Consider the following 22,764-nt stretch of genomic DNA (forward strand, 5'->3'; position numbering starts at 1 on the left):
TATCTTGTCATTTTATAGCGATGTTCTTTTAAACATGTTTCATTTTAATAGCTTTTTTTTTTTTTTTTTTACGAATTGGAAATAGATATGTCCCTAGGCGATCAGACATCACACGTAGAGGCTAATGTTGCTGAAGTCAAAACCCACAAGTAGTGGGTTTTGACTTCACATTCAAATTCGTTCAGCACTATTAAACGAATAGTCTAAAGCATTATATACAATACGTTTGCTAAATTTAAGATTAAGTAAATAGAATTTTACATAATAGAAATGTTATGAGGATATACTATGAAGCTGTTCGGTTTCCTTTTATTGATATAATTGAATCCTGTCCTATGAAGTTGTGCACCAACTGACAAAAATAAAAATTATTTTATAAATAATGTTCCCCAGTGGTACTAACCAGTTATGCCATGAAGTGTTTTGCACAAGGGTAGTCAGAAGACTTGTATTTCATTCAAGGTGTTTAATGAACGAGGAAATCGGATGGCACAGATGCCTTGGCTACAAATGATTCACCGAATTCTCACGTGTCTATTTTCTCTACCAGATGTCTATTTCGCAAGCCAACACGAAAATTAACGTAGAATACAATATACTACTAAGAATGCTCTTTGAACTTACTGCTAAGAATAAATTTCTACTCTCGGTACTGTTTTAGTTCCATGAACTAATCAGATAGCAAACAATGCAAGCAGCTGCATTGAAAATAACGAATTTATCGTTTTATTTGTTTGTCTTCAAGATATTTATCGATCTCTAGATTAAAAATAAAACGACAAGATATGGTGGGATGTATTAATACTCAATAGGGCAGATGCTTGAAATCTTTTATAGAAATAGTTCATGTAAAAAACATTTATCGCTCCTTTCTCAAATTTTATTCAGAAAAGTTTTATATATATATATATATATAAACGATATAAAAAAATAGTTGCCATTTTGTACTTATTCCTACTTTAAATTGAATAACTATTTTTCGAAGGTAAAATATGTTTACACACCACAATATTTTTTGTATGAGAAGCATGACATCTACTCCACTTGATTCTGATTGGTTAATATATTTCACAGGTTTGTTTTCCTCTAAGGAAATTTGGAAAAAAGTCCAAATGTGGAAAAAAATCATGATCTCATTGTACAAATAAAAATTGTCAGGAGATATTTCTCGTATTACCTTTCTTTTTTTCCCTCCTTGACTTGCGCTTAGATAAATAGAAGAAAATACAAATACAATTTCTATTAGAGTGTAATATATACTAGTCTTTCGTGCGTTTTGTGTATTATCTTTGCTTCGTATGTTCAAGATACTGTACATTTCTAGTATTATCACGTGACTTAAAGGATTAGTGGATCGATGAATGTTTATAAAACGCCATTCGAAAAGCATGTTACTCTCAAGTCTTATAGCATTTAGCCAACCTCTGTGATAATTAAGTCACACTGGTAGTCTAAGCCACATTCCCAGAGGAATACGATCAGAAGTGCAAGATAATCTCATTTTTGGTTTGCTGGTATGTGAACATCTTCAATTGTCTTACAGTACCTGTTATTTGCAACTGTTCACTTTTATTTATCACTTTCCATTAAAATACTTAGCTACTTCTTTCGTTCTTCGTGACTCCAATTAAGAATGTAAAACTAGCAGAAACAGGATGAATAATAGAAACTCTCGGCAACAGATACACTTGAATTTGATATCATCTCTTCTAGTATCACGTGACTTACATTTCAATCTTCTGCTGTTAAAATACACGTAACATGAGAAAACTACAAGCACGATGCTGTATCCAAATTGTTATTGGTTCAAACTAAACGTTTCATAGAGGGCGCTAGCGAAAGTCATAGAAGTAATAGAAATCAAAGTGGATAAGCTGAGTGAAAGAAGCACTTTACCATCGTACGTGATATGGCTTCCTTAATATTTGCTCACCTTGGCTTGATTAATAATAAATGGTGGAAATAAGAATGCTACTTCGGGTTTTAATGTCTTGCAAGTCAAAAGTGTATGTGGCAAAGAAAATTACCTATTCTAACAGCTAGCTTGGGTCCAAGTGTTAGGTAAAATGACCTTTGTCTGCACGTTTCCAGGGAGATGAGAGTCGTAGGTTACTGTAATGGGCTAGCAACCTTTTTGTTTAATTACTCTCAGAACGACACCGCTGCAATTAAATAAAAACAAAGCCTTCTATTGATGATTTATAGAATCTTTCCGTTTTAGGGGTCTAAAATTCTTTGAATATTGTCGTAATATGCAAGTTAGCATGCAGCTTTAAAGTTCTGTTTAAATCTTTCTGTTTACGATTTCATTTTTTAAATTATATCATAAAAAACTATTCTTTTAATGTTTAGGCTTAAGGTAGCTGAGCTGAGTTGTTATTATCTCCTCAATGTTTTAATATAAAGACACCTCGTAGTGTGGAGGCCAAGTAATGAAATTCAGGTTGTCAACAATCTAAGTTATACAGAATATAAGAAGAATAATAAAAGTTTGAAATATCTGCGCTTGCCAAACGGGCGTTATATAAATTTCAATATATATTTTATTAAATGGAGAACTTATCCCAAATAAGAGACGAGCGTGAATTTTTTCCATATAAAAATTAAGCAGGAAAAAATTGTTAATTATTTTAAAAAAAAATCAGTCTAAATCTGTGCAGGAGTTGTCGAAAAGGAGTGACGTTGTTTGTTATCCTAGTGGATCATTTAAAAAGCAAAGCTTCGTTGAATAAACTTTAGATTGAATATGCCTCCCCCACCCCAAGAAAAAAATCAAATGGAAACATGTCTAGAAAGCAACGTGGACAAGCCACACCGTTTTCGAGGAAAATGCTTTTTTTTTGGAATGATCTGTTAATGATGTATGATTTTTCTAGAGCACGTTTAATTTAGGTGAAACTCTTCCATGTACCCAGCCTTTTTGTGGTTTTTCTCTCTCTAAGATTTGGTAATTATGGCGATGTGAAATGTTGCTTCATCACTAAACAATAAATTGTCAACAAAGGCATTATTTTCATCTTCATGATGAAAATGATTGTAGAAAGCTAAGCTTATATGATGATCTTCTTCAAACAAAACCTGTTGGATTTGAATCATGTACGCTCACGGATATAATTTTGTCAATTGTGCTAAGAATACCAATTTCCTAAAAATTACCTTATTTCTGAAAATCATTTCAGGAATAAGGTGTTTGTAAAAACGCTTGCCCCAAAATAATCTCATCGTGGACCTCCTGGACTCCCAATTTGTGGCCTATCGTTAAAAGAACTGGTCTCTCTAAAATTTTTCATCCAGTTTGTAATTGAATTTCTTGTTAGGCGCGTCCTTGTCGTGAATCCTAAATATTTTTCAGACCGCTTATACAAACTTCAGCTCAATTAGCCAGAGACACAACTGGCCATGCCATTTCTTCAAATGAAGCCATTCACAGCCTACGATAAGGTTTATGAGTTGAGGAATATCAAAGAAAGAGAAACAAACACGGATCATTAAAAGTTTTATTTAAATCTTGAATAAATTCCCTGTGCATTTTGTATCTTCTAGGACTTGTAATAATAAGTATAAAAGCCAAGCCTTTATGTTTCATTTCTTATTAAGTCAAAATCAAATAATTCTAAAAGGATCAGTCTGTGACATAAAAGACTATCCGGAATCAGGAAGGTAACTATTAACTTCTGTGGTAGATGGAGTGAGTCCTTGATTCTTAATTCAACTGTGTTGGCAGGTGAGTGGGAAGTGCATGATAGGCGCTCATTGAAGCATCTTAATATTAAAAGTTACTTTTAATACTAATATCGTGATGCTTCAAAATAAATGCGAAAAGCAGACAAGAAACCTTTTTAACATTAGGATAAATACATTAAATAATTATGTTTGTCTTATGGCAATAAGATAAATAATTACATATGCCTCAACTGCCTGGAAAGTTACACAGCCAAATTTAACACCCAAAGACTACAAAGAGTGCAAAATAAGCGTCGACGTGATATTAGACGCACCATACTTCGTTAGGAACGAACAGATGCACAGAGATACCAGTATCCTCAGACATCCTTTCCTTCCCAACTCAATAGCAATACAGCAATCCCTCGATTAATGCGGGATTTTTTTAAAATAAGCGCATTAATCAAAAATACACTAATCGAATATAATAACCTCTGGGAAAAAGCATAATTCGTTCCTCAAATTTCTTTTTTGACCCTTAATATTTTTATAAAATAATTAGGGTATGTCTCAGGGCCTAGTTAAAGGAAAACCATGAATTGAAAGACAATAAAACATATCGAGAATATAAATTTATTTTTCTACTTCTTAACAAACAATTGAGCTAACGCAGTTTGGCGGGCATTCTGTTTCTTTTTTTCGTGCAACTGTGGGTATGGCCCTATTGCCTCTTCTACTCTTCTGCAAATTTTCCTGCTTCTCTCTTCATCAGAGTCGGCCTCTAAGCATTGCTTCTTAATAACTTCGATTGTACGAAAAATATTTTTAATTGTTTCTGTGAAATCTCTTGTCAGTGATTAAGTTTTCTTCATATTCCCGCTGTGCATCTAAATTTAGCAGGTCAGAATCACTTAATTTCCCATAATGAGATTTAATTAACTTAGATTCATTTGAAAAGCCTCCAAAATCATTTGCATAATGTCGAAGAATGTGCTTCGAAACGGCTCGCATATTGCTAGTAGTAATTTCATTCGACTTTGCGACTTTATAATCAGGCTGAGATTTCTCTTTTTGAAACGCTCAAACTACCCAGCACTAGCGTGGAATTCTTCTTTTCCATCATTGATAGATAGATTAATGCCTTTGATTTAATACGGTCAGTGCTTAGGCGGGATCCGCTTTTGGTTCCAATCTTCGATCCATGTAGAAAGAAGTCTAATTCAATCATCCTTACCTTTCTCTTTGTATTCAGCAGCTTTGCTTAAACTTCCTCTTACAGTTGATTCACCCATTTTTGTGTTCTTGTTCTATCTTTGCTCTGGACTCGCCTTGTTCATTTTCCTTTATTATTTCAAGTTTTTCTTCCAATGAGATTACTTTTCGCATCATTTTCCCACTTCCACTTTTTTTTTGCTCACTAATTCTTTTTCTCATGATGAAAGGTTGGGAAAATACTTTAAAAGTATTTTCTCAACCTTTCAGTTGGGAAAATTTAAAAGTATTTTGAGGCACGAAATATGACCACCAAAATGCTATGTAATTAGCAGACGATAACATAGTGTAGTATGCCATTAAAAAATCGCTTTGTAAAATGTTTTAAACCGGTAACTAAATTATTTCATCCTGGTGAGTGATTTTTTAAAATAGTTAGCCATAAAAAAATGTATAGATAGAAAATTTTTAAAATCTGTAACATTCATTTTTAAGATGTATATATATAGGCGCACTAATCGAATTTGGGTATAGAAAAAAAATGGCGCACTAATCGGAGGTCTATTAACCCCTTAACATACAAAGACGTCTGTGACACGTCTTTTGTTTATTGCACCAAAATTGATTTTGAATTTTGGTTTCACATATAAATACAACCGAATACAGACGCTAGACAATCTTGTGCCTATTTCCTTTCAGCCGAGAAAAGTTGCCAACGGCGTGTATCGGCTATTTCGTTTGCGTTTGCACAAATTCATCATTATTTTTCAAATTTGATCCAGCAAATCACCCACGCCCAAAAAATTGGCAGAAAAACGACCGCTTTCTGATTTTTAATTGGTACGTTAAGGGGGTTACTCAAGGGATTGCTGTAAAGTAGTTTGCAGATGCCGCCACACATTCAAACCAACTGCTGATTACGTCGAAACTTACAGCCTCCAAAAGTAGCAAACCATCTCAACAGACAATGGAGAATATGAAGAACTGTTAGCTTCACCCATTCAATCAGTATCGTTATCCGGTATCTGGAGTATGCGTGCAGACTCAAATGAAATTCCTTTATCTTTTTGCTAATTTTCTTCGCATTTCGTGTGACACTAGCACCGTGTCGTTAAAATAATTACAGCTCATCACCTACTTGAAGTGCTTTTCGGTTCCCTTTCACTCGATACAAACAACGCTGACAACGGTAAGGGCTGTAACAGACAAAGTTTATTGATTTCACATTGACGATTCATCTGTTAGCAACTCGCAATTTGCGTCAACCAACTTTTAGTTACGCTTCTGTTATTCATCGTTAAAAGTGCGGCGCTCATTTTTGAGATAATGAAGAAACACTGCATTACATTAAGTCTGGTATGTAAGGCGAGAACGCCTAGGAAAAGAATGTTTTTTTTCTTTGCATGAAATTAGCTCAGTGAAACATTCATCCATATTTCACATGGCTGCTGGTCATTTCCTTCGCACGAGATATTAATATCATTTTACGGAAACGCAGTGGAAAGATCAAGCGAGGTGTTTTGCGTGTTAAAAAAATACTCAAGTTTTGAAGGAGTTTGGGAAGGCTTCCAATTTCCTATGTTGGTTTTTGCAATCTTAACCTCTTTGACTGCAATTATTACGTAATTTCAGGATGGAGAATGCCTTTATCATTACCCCTAGTTCATTTGTTAGTCATCAATTATATTGCAGGAAATTAACTTGGTTTAAACTTGAATTTTTTTTTATCTTTTGTGCCATTGCTAAAATTACATTGAAAGCGCCATAGCTCACAAATAACATTAATATGCACTATAGCTGCATTAAAATTTCACTTATTTTTTTTCTCTAGTAGCTAAGTAGTTTAATTTTAATATCCACCGGCTGTTAGTTCATACTTCTGATTTTTATTTCAACTATTATACTGTACATAGGTGGCGCAAAATAATACAAAACCTATTCAGCTGCTAACTACCTTACCTGCTAATGGACAAGTTAGATCTGTATCTAACTACCGATTAATTTTGCATAATTTTCCTAGAAGCAACCCCGCGTGGTAAAATAAAGAATTCCTACCTGAGTATAGTGAGACTAATCGATACACACCTTAACAGACCTTCCTGTCACATCATTTTCTCGATTTATGGAATAATTAATTGATCTTACGAAATTAAAAAAAAAAATAATAAAAATAAAAATCACCCAGTTGTTGAAGAGGAAATTAATGGTTTCCGTATCATATCCATGTTAGAAATGGGAGGAAAAAAAAGTCAACTTTATAAGAGATTTGTTTCTAAGACAGAAAATTCATACCATAGCAACAGTGGAAAACGCGTGGGATGGAAACGCTACATGCAATGCATTTAGTGAAAGGTCAAACGCATCTTCCGTTCTTTGCATTCGTCTTAGTTTTCTCTTCACTACATCCCCCCCGCCTCTTCTAACATATGCTTCATCGTGCATTCGATCGTTTTTTTTTTTGTTTTTTTTTATGTATGGCTAGCAGATAATTACATTAGCCAGATTGTTTTAATTTTGTCTCCGAAAAAATGTAATATTCATCTTTGCATGGACACTGTCGCTGATTACATCTGCAGGCTTAAAAGTATACATAAATCCATTGGTTTTTTTTCTTTTTAAACAATCAAAAATAAAAAAAAGACGAGCTTTTATTCATTTACAAAGGAAAAAAAGGAATGCTATTATATCAAAAGAATCCAGAGCTAACTTGCTCTAATGTGATAATTCCAATTATAGCCATTTAGCAGCGTCAGATTACTACTAATTCAACCTAAGAATTTGTAAAATGTTATTCATTAATGTATTTGTTTGATTGCATTATAAACACATTATAAAAATACACCCAAAAAACCAAGGCTTGGTTTTTTGGGTGTATTTTTTCTGTAAACTGCATAGTTAAAGCCCAATTTGCGTATGCAATAAAAAAGTCTTCAACCGCCACATCAGATAAGTAAATAAATTTACACCTTTGGTTAAAAAAGGTTCCTTGTATTACAAATCTAACGCATTGGGGGGGGGGGGTTCTAACTAAATTATCGCTGTTACTATAAGCGATTCAGAAATGCTGCAAAATGAATTGTCAGTTGAAGGTGAGTTAGCGAGTCTTGTGTATTATGCGTAACTTTGTGCAGTTCTTCCATTATTATTAAAAATCATCTTCTATCTGCATTAAATCGGTAGAAAAGATACCGACTACTTTCCTATTTGAGTGCTATCGATATGTATACGCGGTTTGGCATCCTTTCTCTTCTGAGAAAACAACAAAATAACACTAACTTGGGTTATCATATTGTACCTCAACACTTACTTGTCAGATAGCTTCTTGTTACGCACTCTGTGACGTCTGTAAATTCTCTGGTGTGTTCACGCGTTGCTATCACAGGCATCTTTAATTTTCCAGTTCACTGCACTCGGAAAGATGAACAAGTTTTGACTTTCTCTTTCTCACAAGGCAACAGAACGAAGTTATCGATCCTTGATAAATATTGCCATAGCTAGTTCCGGAAACCATAATTGGCCATTCTTTGTGCATAGACCAGGGAGATATGTTCTGGCGTATATTACGTCTCTGAACGATGCTCTTTGGTTGGAAATAGCTGGGTTCGAATTCCGCCTGTGACACGAACCATCATCATGGGTTTTCATCGGAAGGCGAGTTTAGCCAGTCTCATACGGAGATGAAGGTTTTTTGCTCCTGGAAAACTAGATATAAAATATCTATGGGAATAAGGATCTCTGAGACTAGTTAACTACCTTTCAGTAAAAAGTCCTATATATAAAGATTTCTTTGTATTCTTTGTATCATTGGCGATTCTAACCCAGGTGTTTCTAACAGAAAGGCAACGCCGTGGTCCTCGAAACTGAGCTACGAAGGCTTCCATAACAAATATGCAAGTTGACTTAAGTAAACTGTAACTTCAGATCAGTTACCTTCATATTATCCTAATAACACCAACTAAGTGTATTTAAAAGTTTAGGTAGAAAATATTCTATATAAGAATAGTTTGATGCGTTTTGTACTATGTATCAGTGTAATAAATAAGCCAATTCAGAATAACGTATTATACGTTTATAAAATATGACTTAAATTAAAATCACGATGTTTGGGATCATAAGAATGTTATCCAACAATCGGGTACATTAAAAAAAACCCATGAAACGTTAATTTGTAAAGGCTGTTTTAAATCTATCTATATACACAGTTTTAGTTTTCCTTCAAAGTAGTGGTAGCTTGTCAATTAGTAAAAGTTATAAAAAGGATAAAAGGAGCACATCTGATACTTGCTGTATAAACAAGTATCAGATGTGCTCATTGTATAATAATATTTAACAAGAAACACGATGACACAATATTATAACAAATTATGTGCTTGTTTTCAAAACAAGGTTAGGCTATTCTAGCAATAATTATGACGATTTTAAATATGTATATTGACATCCCTTCTCAAAATTAACTGAAAAAAATTCACTTTTTTACAGTGAAAGAGAGAGAGAATCTAACTCGGTCTCATTTTTATGACAATAACATATTTTTGGATTGAAAATGGGATGCTGAACTTTCGTTTTAGACACGTTCAAACTTATAAGCACAATCTAAAGTACAGTATCTATAAACAAGATAAGAGTTGATAATCTTGTTCCACATTGGTTCTTTGTTTGGCTATTCTAAAGCTATCGATCAACTGTCTCTCCACTTCCCTATTGCAGTTTTCCGAAAGATAACCAACGTATTCTTGTTTTAATTATCGCATTACTCCTAATCTTGTTTAGCGCAAGTACTTTAAATGTGGAGAGAAGACAGCGGAAAGAATGCATGGTTGAACATGGATGAATGAAAAAGTAGAAACGTCGCTTGGCTATTAGAATATTGTATTTTTAGTGGCTGGGTATTTGATAGTTTTAGAAGAAATTACATTATTCTTTCTTAATCCTCCTCTTCTACCTTTTACGGTGTCGAGGTTTCATTATTCTTACAACCGCAACCAACTTGAGGATATGGGTGGTTGGCCCTATGCCTCCAGAAATTACATTATAAATGACAGTAATGATGGATAATATAGATGAAACGTTTTGGTAGAAACAAGGCAAGAAACCAAATTCGTCCCCAAAATAAATTTTTAATTTTTATTAAACGCTTACAAATAATTTTATACTTTAATAGGACCCAACCTGACCTATTTTAGTCTTTGGTATCCAGAGGGGGTCATATTTTCTGCCTCGATTAAGGGATTCATAACACGCCAACAACAAATTCAGTTTAGATGTGGAAGATTCATTTTCTCCAAATGAATCCAGTGCAACAGATCGTGCTTTCTTCACATTGATCAATATCATATAAAAGTTTCCCCAAATGATGTCATTGTTGGTTCTAGTTATCTTTCGACTAGCAGTCACTTTTACTCGTAGAATAGACAAGGTCAAAGATGTGCTGGCAATAAGCCAAAACACGAGGAAGAAACCAATATATCTAGTTTCATAGCTTAGTTGGCTGGCTGGCCATATTAAACCTTGTCTCCTGTCAGCATGGACTGGTATGCCTCATTTTGGAATGATTGACCTTCGAATAAAGACGGGAATAAATGTTGCTTATTCTGTAAATATTTATGTGCAGCACAAAGTGTCGATAATTTTCAGGCACTTGAGAGAATTTATCCCTTCGACGATGGCATAAAATATTTTGAAATAAACAAAAAGCAGCAAATTAGGAACCTATTGCTTCCATTAATAAGTTTTTAAGCATAAACTCCCGGCCTCTAGTTTATTTAACACAACACAGAAATGTTAATCACTTTGAAATGGCTTTTTTTTAAATTCTTATTTAAGCGATAGATTTTTGAATATATTATGTCACGTTCCTTGTTTAATGTTATCGTGTCTTATTAGGAAAACTTTCAGTATTTCAGCAACGTCTCTTGCATGTGTTAGATTTTATTCAGTTCGGAGCATTTCCCTCGACACAAAGTAATTGAGTTTGTTTAAAGTTTCCTACAGAATATCCCTGGGAATTGAGTTCATATGTCTTCTTTAGCATACAACAGTCCTCTCTTCTCTTCCAGAATGCAATCGATTCTTTAGCAGTCTCTGGAGGGTGGATCAATTCGATCACTGCGCTTTGTCAAATGCTTCTAACGTCAGTATTGCTATGCCGTTTGATTGATTTTGCTATCAACAACAAATTCTAAATTTTCTAAGAAAAATAAGGAATGTAATTCTGTTTTTTTTTTGTCTACGAGTTTTCCGGTTGAGATTTATTGAAATAATTACCATACAAATCCTTTGAACTGTTTCTGATGTTATAATAGGTATCCAAGTCAGCAGTAGTATTTCTATAGTGAAACACCGCTCAATAGAATCCAAAATTTTTGATAATGTATTGCAGACATATAATCATGTTTTATCATTCAACATGAACCAATTGAATTGCAATTCTTCTCTGACCTCGTCCATCAATGAGCTGTTTCCATCCACAGGACTCTTTTGCTTGAAGTTATCTGGTTATTAACCACTCGTGGTACACCCTAAACATTTTGTGCGTGAAACCCCAGAAGTGAGATGATGACACCAAGAATCACACCACGCTCAGTCACCTTTTACCCATTCTTATGCAAACACAAAAAACCAGGCAAACTGCTTCCACGTAATTCAACGTCTTTCTTCAGGAAACGGTTGATTTACCTAAATGGAAAAATGTTCCTAATAAAGTGGCCACTGAGCGTATAATAAAATTTTCCCTTTGTTTGTATTCTGGATTCCATAACATTTATTGTTCAGTTTAGTTAAGTTATATTTCATTAAAAATCAGTACACAAAAATGCTTATTTTTATTATTATTCTCTACATTGTTTTTTCATTAAGATGTCTGAAACGAGAATGCAGAATTCTCTTTATACTTCTTTCTTCATTGCATGCCATCAAAATAAAAAAATATGAATGGCACTGTTTAATTATTGCTGTAACATGCTTTCTTAAATTTGCTACATTTAAAACATTACAAGAAAAAATAAATAAATCTGTACTCATCCGATTCAAATCCTCTTTAAGTTTAAAGCCAAACGTGAATTTATAAATATCACTGCAGGAAAAAAAAAATCATTAAATGGTCAATGAATCCTGCAGAATGATAATTTTGATATGATGGAGGGGGGGGGGAATGGCTAACTCCTCTAAAGAATAACACACGATGTAGTTTTATGTCTTATTGCTCTTTCTCTGTAAGTGAATTCAAGTACACTTTCGTGGTCGAATGTGGTGTTAGTACTGACAACGCATGTCCAAAAATTCACGATTACTATTTCTCTCCTTGATTCCAAATTTTTCTCCAAAATATCTTACAACTGGAATTCCTTAGATACTCTGTTGTATAAATTTCTAAGAAACTTATTTCTCTGACGTCCATTTCTTTCTATGTCCCCCCCCCCCCAAATAAAAAAAAAAAAACTCAGTCATTTGGCAGTTATTCCTTTTTGAAATTTAGTCATGTCATTCTACTAGAATGTATTTTCACATTCAGAGCTCATCTTCGTTCTTACGGCTTTCTTGACTAAACGAGAAAGTATCTTTCATTATCTTACGAGTTCTTGAAGCAGTCCTCCGTTTAGCAACATGATGATGATGATGATCTGCTTGATGACAAAAACGCAGCAAGTTAACTAGTCAAATGAAGATTGAGGAGTTGTTTATCATCCAAATTCTGCTTTTTCATCCTGCAAATCGGTCTTGAATACTGGATATATTTATATACCGTACGAAAGATTTCGGATCTGAATTCAAGTACACTTTCGTGGTCGAATGTAGTGTTAGTAATGACAACGCATGTCCAAAAATTCACGATTACTATTTCTCTCCTTGATTCCAAATTTTAACATAAGGACTACACACAAGGATTAGCATCCTCCTCGTATACAGACAGCAAATCCCAAATTTAGCTGCATGCATTTCCCCCCCCCCCCCTTTTTTTTTCTAAGATGTTTTAACAATTGCGTGAATACTGGATTTTCTCCTTCCCTTATCAAAATCGCTTCTTTTTAGATTTCAGTAACGTGAGACGGAAAACCTTGATATCATAAGGAAGTGGAATTTTTGTACTTTTTCTTAGCTAGAACATATACTACCCTGAAAGGGGGGGGGGGATAAACTCCAAAAATCAATTTTTAATTCCCAATATGGGAATAAAAAATAATAATCTTAAAATGTCGAACACAGGAAAAAAAAAAGATAAATCACCCACAAATTAGCCTAAATTTAATTATATCCAATAGTTGATTATTTGCAGTGTTTTTCACGGATATTCTTTCTCTACGCTCCACTGATTATAACCAACCACAAAATTTTAAGCCAAAAGATTTTCATTATCTTACGCGTTCTTGAAGCAGTCCTTCGTTTAGCAACATGATGATGATCTGCTTGATGACAAAAACACAGAAACCAAGTGATTAATAACTAACAGCTGGGTTAAGTAAGAACGACATAACATGAATAAGCAATGAGAGATGCGATCAGCCTAGAAAACTGTACACGCTCAGGAGAGATATCAATCATGAAAATAATCCAAAACAGCATTAGGGAGAGAAAAAAAGCCATTACCTGCCTATATAGATAGGAGAAAAGTATAGATATTAAAGATTAATTGAGAAAATGAAAAAGAAGCTGTGTCATTTCCTCCTCTCCTTCCGAACTAGCCTAATGACACTTGAAGACATTAGAAAGATTACTTTTCCATCCCAAATACCCAAGAGAGAAGTTGAAAAAAGGGATAATCAATAGAAAGCGTGGAATGAATTCTAAATGTCACCAGAGATTTCGATAGTTCAGAAAAGAGGACTAAAAAAGTAGCCAATTAAAGTGCTGATATCTATGACTTCTTTAATAGCGATGAATACTTGAGAAAAAAAAATAAAGTGCCGAAAAAAAGTAAACGATGAGGGGATGAAATTACGCGAATAAATTGAAGAAGAGTTGCCTAAATCATTTAGCAAACACTTCACGGTTTATCCGAACAGTTATGCATCCAAATGTATCTCATTACTTCGAGATAATTCCGTCAGTAGACAATGGCAACAGTATTTGTAATGCACATGTGAAAGTAATGACCGATGTCTGTATACACTAATGATTACATATTTGCATGTGTTTTCTCTTTCTTTGGAAGTTTACATCTAGGATGCCTTAACGTAATGTCATTTTTGTGCCCATTCATTTAGCATAATAAAGTGGAGAACCCCTCCATCCGTCATGTGCCTTCTCTGTTACGAAGAAATACTTTCTAATTTTATAAACTAAGTTTGATGCCTTCTCTAGTGCTTAAAATTCATCTCAATTCTGACGGGATATTATTTTATTTTTATTATTTTTTCCTCAATGAGAGAGAGATGCGTCATTCTAAATCTATCCTGGGGACACAGAGAATCTCAAAGTGAAATCAGCCTCCAGAATGCATTCCGTTTCAGGTGTTGCTGGTGGTACCCTGATATGCATGACATATCGAGGTATTATTGCAGTTAATGAATGTAATGGCAAAAAGCATAAAAACAATTCATTTTTATCCATCCCTGCGCATCCATACACTAGAAAAACAACAATAAAAAAAAGTCTACTTCATCTACCACAGCGATAAAATATTGACAGTACAAAGGTGGAGAGGGAACTTCTCTTTATTGTTAGCACTTTATCATGCAAATAAATAATGCAAAAAATTAACCAGAATAAGTCAAAGGATTTTACAACAGATCTGCTTGAAATGTCTGCAGTAGAGATATTGCCAATGTATCACATTCTCTTAACCTAACATGCTTGTGCGAAATATCATTGCTTAGTTGTAAACGAATAAATGTATTCTTTCTCCGCATGTGACTCACGGAATATGAGATTTTGAAATCTATCCAAAGGTATGGGGTGTGTTTTCCCTAAATCAAATAGTTGGTGGGGTTGCAATGCTACATTACTAAGGAATTATTGTAGAACAAGACGATTTCCTGTTGCCTTTCTTGTCCAATATTGTCTCTAGAGATGTGCATTCAACGGGTCGGTTTGCCTGTTTTGCAAAAAAGCATAACCCAATTTTTAAATGTATATTTAATAACGATAAAAAGAAACCCGTTTACAATGAAAGATAAATAAATCCATTATTTTTGTCAAAGATAAGATAATGTCTGTGTGGAACATAATGCATTTTACTTGCACTGTTTGAAAGCCATCTTGAGTTTTAAAATCATTGCCCAAAAGATAATCAATACAATTTATTGCTTATGAGAAAGTGACGTAATAGCGACACTAGTATGAGGGGTGATAAATAAGGCATAAAACAGATTATTTTATTATAAAAGTAATATTTTTTGATGTTTCGTAAAACTTAACGGGGAGGCGTGGGGTTCTGTTTGCTATTTATACGAGTTGTAACAGAAGGAGGAACGAGATATAAAATTCGAAAAACAACATGACATAATTCGTGAATGAGTCATTTGTCGGAATCTCAATAATTTTCTATTTCACAAAAATAAAATAGGAAAGCGATCTATTTTGTCTTACTGCCAGAATATACGCAAATGTGCTATTAGTGACCCTCCAATATAGCTACAGTTTAGCAGAACGAACATCTATGTGCTTAATAAGCCTCTAAAAAATGTTGCTAACGTTTCTTATATTTTAAAACCAAAGAATTTTGTAACCCGCGCTGGTATCATTTGAATAGTGTGGGACTTCAAAAATGCCGCCAGTGACGTCATCTACCACCCGTGGTATACACACACAGAGCCATCTCAAGCGAGTACATTCTTGATGCACGCGATAGTGGCTCCTTGAATATCCAACTGAAAAGTGATCCGCTATGACCAACCCCGCATGGAAGATTTTTACTTCCGTCAAGTCAGCAGTTTTTTTTTTTTTTAAGTTTAAAATGCGAAATTTCAACGCGATGGTTGTTTCCGACCAAACTTGAATCTGTTTGGAAAGAAAATAAATGATGAGGATGCCAAAAGTGTATTACTTAACGTCGGAGATAGTTTGACGGGAAAATGAGAAACCCGAAGGATAAAACTTAAATACGTTTTTAAATTGGAAATAATTTTTTTCTCTGCGTAGTTAGAAAAAAGTCTTCCAAAATGTTCGTTATCTTTCTGAATCTGATTTTAAACTTGATATTTCTTGAGTATTCTACACAGAACCAATTTCGATCTGCGCTGCGGCCTAATGATCATGCATCGCCGATAATGAAACGAGTTGGAGTTTGATGGATAGTTTTAAATCTCATCGGCTTAACGGGCCCTGCTCACCACAGACATTAAGGGGATGAACATAAATCCGAAATGAACTTAATAAATTAATGCACTTTACATAAAGATAAAGCATTTGCGTGTATTTTTAATACTCGTTGGAACTATGCATTTTCGATATATTTATTGGTTTAAAAAAAGTTATTAAATAAAGCTTTTTTTTTTAAAATAAACTATTTTATACGGTGTAATTATCATACGTTATTTACAATAGGGATCTGTATTAATATTTTCCAAATAAATTTGGAGAAAAAAGTGGTCCTTCTGCTCATAGTTAGTACGCACCGCCGAGAATTGAGCTATGTGGTCAACACATAGAAGAAAAAACAAACAACTCTGCACGCAGAGGCGAGGATGCTTCTGTGAAGAAAGGGAAGATGCAACTGCACAACAAAATCGTAGTATTCTTCACAGTTTCATGCGGTGTCGTCCCAAATTAAAGCCTTAAAAATATTCGTCAGCAGACGGAGTGAATGGTTGAGTTTGCTCTTTGAATTATAAAAATTCTCTTTGTGATAGACGAATGTGTGGATTGCAGGAGAACAGTTAATTTGTACATAAAGTGAATAAAGAATATGTAAAACACCTTAGCTCTAATTATATTAAAATAGTTAGTTACTTATCATTAGGATGAGCGAATATCTTTAGGTGGTAAATCATTTTCATCGTCAGGTGTTGAAGTCCACCACCCTACGTCTTGGAGGACTGAAGTGATTTGCAAAAGCTTCATGTTTGGGTGCTGAATTATTTGACCCTTCCCGCCAAGACCACTTAATTGCACATAGATTTGCAATCTTTCATTAATAAGAATCGCATTTAAAAAAAAAAATCGTGTACTCAAGTGGAAAAATTGATATTTTATGATTTTAAATTTAATCATGTAAAAGTAAACAATTCACACATTATATTATTTTACATTACTAACTAATTAATCCAGTACTCTGGTCATTAAGTTTTACGCAACAGAAATACCGATTGAGAAATCACTATACAAATATAATACATAGATTTTCAGAATAACATCAGGTTATTTAAAATATGTCCATAATATTAATAAGCACTTCGAGTGACCTTTTCTCTCTTTCCCTTTTTTCTAAATTGAGGCCTAGTTTTCCGTTCAGTGACTCCGCATGCAATTAGTATGATCGGTATCATCAGCTGAAATACTTTCTCCATCTACAGCTGAAGCCAAAATGGTGGAGTGTTGAAGTTCTCTATTCAAGTATCTCATAAATAAGAGGCAAAAGTGCAGACGTCAGACTCATCCAGGGAGTATTTTGGATCTTCTAAGTGTGTGGTTCCCCACATTACCAGACATGCATGGCTCCTACGACTACTATATTATTTGAAGTAAGGAACCGTGCCAATTTTTGTCTCTCGGGAATATAATTTGACATGTCCTTCACAAATAGAGCAATTGATCGTATATTCAAATATAAACTTCTTTTGAACCTTCTGTTCTTCTTTCGTAGCATGCATTGGAACGAAACAGCATCAATTTTACCTCCAATCAGTAATTTATTTGAACACAAACGCTAACGTTCCATGATTTTCTTCTACGTTTTAGACGACATACAAGCGCGTGATTTATTCACAGATTCAACGATTGTATATAATTTTCTTTCGATACATATACGCAGACGATAGTGTTAATATTTTTAAGATACTAATACAATATTAATAAACAAATGCTATAGAAAAGGCTCGGTAAAACTGTACGAAAATTCCCAGATGTATGCAGTAGCTGAGTCGCTACTGCATACATCTGATGACAGTTAAAGAAACTGATATGTATTGCTTGCAGCTAGTGGTGAGGTCCTAGTAATCTAATTAATGAAAATTCGGAATACATTAGAAAAAGAAACGTGGGCTCAATATTTAAACATGCTTCGGCAAGTATCCCTCTTTTTAAAAGTACTTTCCACGGTTTTGTAGTTTCAGTCAAAGCATTAGTTTAGCTATTGAAATTTGAGTTAAACTCTAGTGCAGAAAAAAGTCAGGTGTTCTGATCAAATCCCACTACAACAGAGTAAGAAGAAATAAAAGAAGTACATGTTTTTATGAGGAGAATAGCAGACTACTACTCTTAGACTTATTGGGTGATAAAGATACCCATGATGGAAAAATAGCAAGTCTAAAGTTCTTCTCTTGATGGATAAGAATTAATTGGTTAATTGTTTTTTTCAAACATACACTGACTTTAGCACATCTTTGCTTCTTTCAGTCATATTACTAGGAAAGGTTTTGATTTCCAGTGCTGTAAACTGATATAGTTGGCAAGAATAGACGTTATTTCATAGTGCTCTTGTAGACTTTTTTTTTTTTAATTTTTTTCTTTAAACTGATGAACGAAGTGAACTTTGGAAATCATTAACGTCACCAACATTTATCCGAAAAATTCGCCAAATGTCTGTTTACTTCCAGAAAGAAGTGAAGTGAACGTTTGGCGGTGGTGCACTTTCTTTAATTATGGTGTTTTTCTCTTAATGTCGCACACATCCTAAGAGCAGCTGTACTGTGATGGGTAGTCAACCAACGAAAGTGTATGTGGCTTGTCAAACTGTTTAATACAGAAAAAAAGAGACGGAGTTTAATACAAGGAAAGGGGGAACAAGGTGGAGTTATTTTTAGTTTAATTACTTTCACGAAATGCGTGTTAAATTACTTTTAGTGATACGATATTTAAATACTAAGTTTCAGCAGAAAGGAATCATAAAATAAATGATTTTTACACTTGTAATAACTTCCGACCTCTAAGCAGGCGGTAAACGGAACAAGTTTTTTGGTGTCACGTTTTCTGAATCAACCAATCTTAGATAATCCCATGATTTTATTCCTTCTACACTGATAGCTCATGGCCGTGGCAGAAATCTTGACGTTGTATAAGAATTTTAATATTTTATAAAATGCAAATAAAAATAATCTAAAAATAAAGATTGCTTCCTTTATGTATCCTTAATTTTGTCGTTATTCCGTTGCCATTTCTTTCATCTCTCAACTCTTGGGATAAAAAAGAGAATTGGAATAAATAATTTTGCTGAAATGTATCGAATTTGTCTTATGATTATCTAAAGATAGACAATGAAAATCTTGTGTGTTTCTAAAATAATCTAGAACGGAGAGGAGGTGCTATCTCTATCTTGCGATGTTAGAAGATAAAAATATCTATTCTTTTATTTTGAAAGGTTCGACATCTAATGGCACAACTGTTTAGCTAGAGTTTGCGAAATATCTAGAGTAAATGGTAAATTTTTATATTTCCCCTTAACGAAAAAAAAAAAAAAAGGGGAACGGTCAGTGTTGAAATATTGTTTATCTTCTCACAAATGACTTTCTCCCTTAAGGATTTCCATTCACGCTAGACATTGTCACTTTCTGTAGACGAATGCTTCCATTGATCACTTAGAAGGGAACGTTGAAAACACACCTCGCAGCTTTTCGCCATGCCCCAGGTTACGGACAACGGGAGGGTAATCGAGTATTGATTTCCAATCAGTACATGCTTCTTACTCCCCCCCGCCCAATCCCACCCGTTCTTCATGGATGATAACGTGCAGAAAAAGGGCAAGGTGCCTTTCTGATTACGTTTCTTTTTTGATATTTGTGGATCCATAATTTCGAATAAATGAAGAATAACTGCAAGAACATTATGAATAAGACATCGATATTTTTCGATGCAAACACATGTCGGAAACATCTAAAAGTAACTTGGCACGAATTATAAGACAAATCAGCAAAATACACATTTAGGAAAGATAGTATTATATTATCTCAGGTGTAGTGTGACCAAAAAACTAAATATAAAAGAGATGCTACTGGAGATATGACATGACTAAAAACAACTATTTATAGACGACTTATTTCATGATATTTTTTGGCTTCAAAATCATCAACCAGGTATTTTGTTCAACACGTTTCAGAAACTATCGCAGTCGGTGATTACCGACTTCTTCCCCCCCCCCTCAAGTTGAAACCAATGCTTTCCTCATCTTCAGCCGAAAATATAACGATCGGTCCTCGGTAAAGACCGTATGCTGTGGTTGTTTTGAAGTTAGGCATTTCCTGTCGGCTGTTACCTTGGCGTCAGCTTGAACAGAATCTAACTGAAAGGATTTCTCTGACTTAACCTGTAAACGTTACCATGTTTGTTTGTCGGTACATTTTGAAAGGTACGTGTGTTTGTGGGAAGGAGGTTGTATTGCAAAAACTTTTGGCTAGGTTACCCAGCGCTACAGGAAGAGAGAAAAAAAAAGTTATTCTGAGTCAGCACTGCTCCGTTTATTATAAGTACAAGGCTGACAGCATCCTACGTGTGTTGGTGTATTTCTCGAGTATAAACCGTCTCCGTAGCTAGCGACCATTAAGAGATGGCTATAAAAAATTAAAAAAAAAGGGTTTTTTTTTCAAGGTCAAAAAAATACTGACATATAACTGGGTTCGAAAGTAATTAAACTCGTTTTCAGAATGTCTTGACAACTGTACAAGCAAGTTCAGAAGAATCCTAAGGGATGCTAATTATTACCAGTAATGCTACATTGAATTTAAATAAAAGTTAATTTGTGTAACAAAAGAAATTCTATCCGAAACAAATCTGTGAAAATTATGTAATTAATTCACGATGTTTATTCCGAGCAAAAATTAATATAATTAGAATTCTCTAAATGTATTTGACAGGTGGCTCCACCTGTACGCGTTAAATGATGATTACTAAGCCATGATTCACATCTCCTTAAACAGATTCTACGTTAATTTTCGATACAGATGGGAGTTTTCGCATACCAAGTACTTGCTCCTTTACTTACCCAGAGTTCCCGAGATTTTAAAACACTTGAAGCTTCATAAATCATCACTTCAAGGTCACTTTAAAGAAACCACATGGTTACACCTTTTAGTGGAGGCGGTGTCTTAATCACAATGCTACTTGTGTTAATGGCTTGTATTGTTGGCAGGACTTACTTATTTTTGTATCAGCGCGACCAAAATAGTAAGTTCTCTTTTAGAATGGAAGAGTGGGTCATTATTTGTTCGAAGCAGATGACAGAGCAAGAAGGATGGAGGCATGCGTTGTACTATCTCTCTTTCCTTTTTAACAGTGTGACAAGAGGCAACTAAAGCCAACTTGATGACTAAATATAGATTTAGAACAGTAGCCCGAGAGAGTCAAGAAAAAACCACATCCGTTAGAGGAACAAAAGGATGAGAATGTATCTGAAAGGACTACGTCTGAGATACGAAGTGGATCACAGTGGACGTTAGGTTTGCGCGTGTGCGACTAAGCCATTAGTTTGTGAAGTGAATTTTGTATTCATTGAACAATTCGTTCCTGATATTATTCGACTAAAGGATATTAACAGTCATTAGTGTTTTATTTTATATGAATAATCGAAAAGAGAAATTTTGCTCATGATAACCGAGACACAGATAACAACACAAAATCAAACATAGCAAGCAACGTTCTTACTGTTGTTTTCACCATGAGCAATCCTGAAGAAGAAGAATCAACTGTCTTTCAAAACGATGTCCATTCTCCAAGCCAGTCTTTCGCCGAAATAAAAGATCTCCAACTCCACTCTGTGGATGTTCATCAGGATAAAGAAATTAAACGAAAGAAAAGGCTTAGTCGTCTAAACAGTGACGGATCTGCTAATTCAGAAACAAAAGACCGGCGTGCAAACAGAGGAAACAAACGCGTCAATCGATCTGTTTCGGTCATAGAGCAAGGGAAGAAGTTAGACGTTCGCCCGAAGGTACAGCGTAGCATCAGCGAACAGGACAGCAATCAAGTGCAAAAGTATAGGCGTCAATTTTCGCGTTACGGACGCCGATCGCGTCCATCGTCGGGACTGGATGAGTCGTTCGATGGAGACGCATTCTCGTCATCTAGGACCAGTTCCAGAACGTTTGTTAGTACCCCCTCCATGACAGATACACTAGCAGTTGAACTCGGACTCAAAGAAATTCCTGGGTTGACCATAAAAGAAGCCAGGAGGCGGAGGATTGTGTTCGGTGTCTTGTTGGTTGCGTTAGCAATTTTTACCGCAAGCGTCATGCTTGTGGCCGTAACGTTGATGCTCTCTCCGGCAGTGGATCATGTCCGTAAGTACAATACTGAACTGGCGGTTATGTAAGGTAATATTATTGACGAATACTTTCTAATTTCTTAAAGATGCATCTGGTTCTCAAAACGAAAGTCGTTTAGCAAGTAGTATGGTAAATTTACTTAAGTGAGTCTTATAACAATTCGACAGGGACAGCACATATTTTCTGCTTATTTAACTGAATCTGGAGAGTCTGCATGATTAACTGTTTCAGATAAAGCGCATATTTCATTCTTAATTATGACCTGTACATTGTTTTGTGCAATCCAATATTCCGTGCCAGAGGATGACTAATCTTGAATCTCCCAATGTTAATCTCTCAGAAGCTTACGATTTCCTTGATACGTTATGTATCAATCATCCCCAGAACTCTAATTGGCTCTTTTTCCGATTCCGGATCAAGCTGGAAGAATAGTAGAGGTTTGCTGTAAGCACAAAGAACTCAAGTAAATCGTTCATTTCCCAAACAGAGTTCCTGACAAATTTCTCCACTCACTCAACGCTCTGGATATTTTCTCAACGAG

General features: G+C 34.7%; 1 protein-coding gene across 4 annotated transcripts in view; it reads left to right on the forward strand.

The window, feature by feature from the left end:
- The window catches only part of LOC150098943 (uncharacterized), a 336,257-nt gene that overhangs the window by 283,215 nt on the left and 30,278 nt on the right, over positions 1-22,764 (forward strand). The window contains exon 1 of one of the 4 annotated variants that reach the window (XM_090405005.1): positions 21,248-22,238. The exons of the other annotated variants lie outside the window; for them this stretch is intronic. Coding sequence (XP_090261131.1) covers positions 21,617-22,238 — 622 coding nt within the window. The 5' untranslated portion in view covers positions 21,248-21,616. Of the gene's footprint in view, positions 1-21,247; positions 22,239-22,764 lie in introns of those variants that run through there. 4 annotated transcript variants of the gene reach the window in all.

This window comes from Typopeltis vanoorti, chromosome 15, assembly GCF_054136105.1.
Source record: "Typopeltis vanoorti isolate ZY-2024b chromosome 15, IOZ_Tvanoo_1.0, whole genome shotgun sequence".
Taxonomy (NCBI): Eukaryota; Metazoa; Arthropoda; class Arachnida; order Uropygi; family Thelyphonidae; genus Typopeltis; species Typopeltis vanoorti.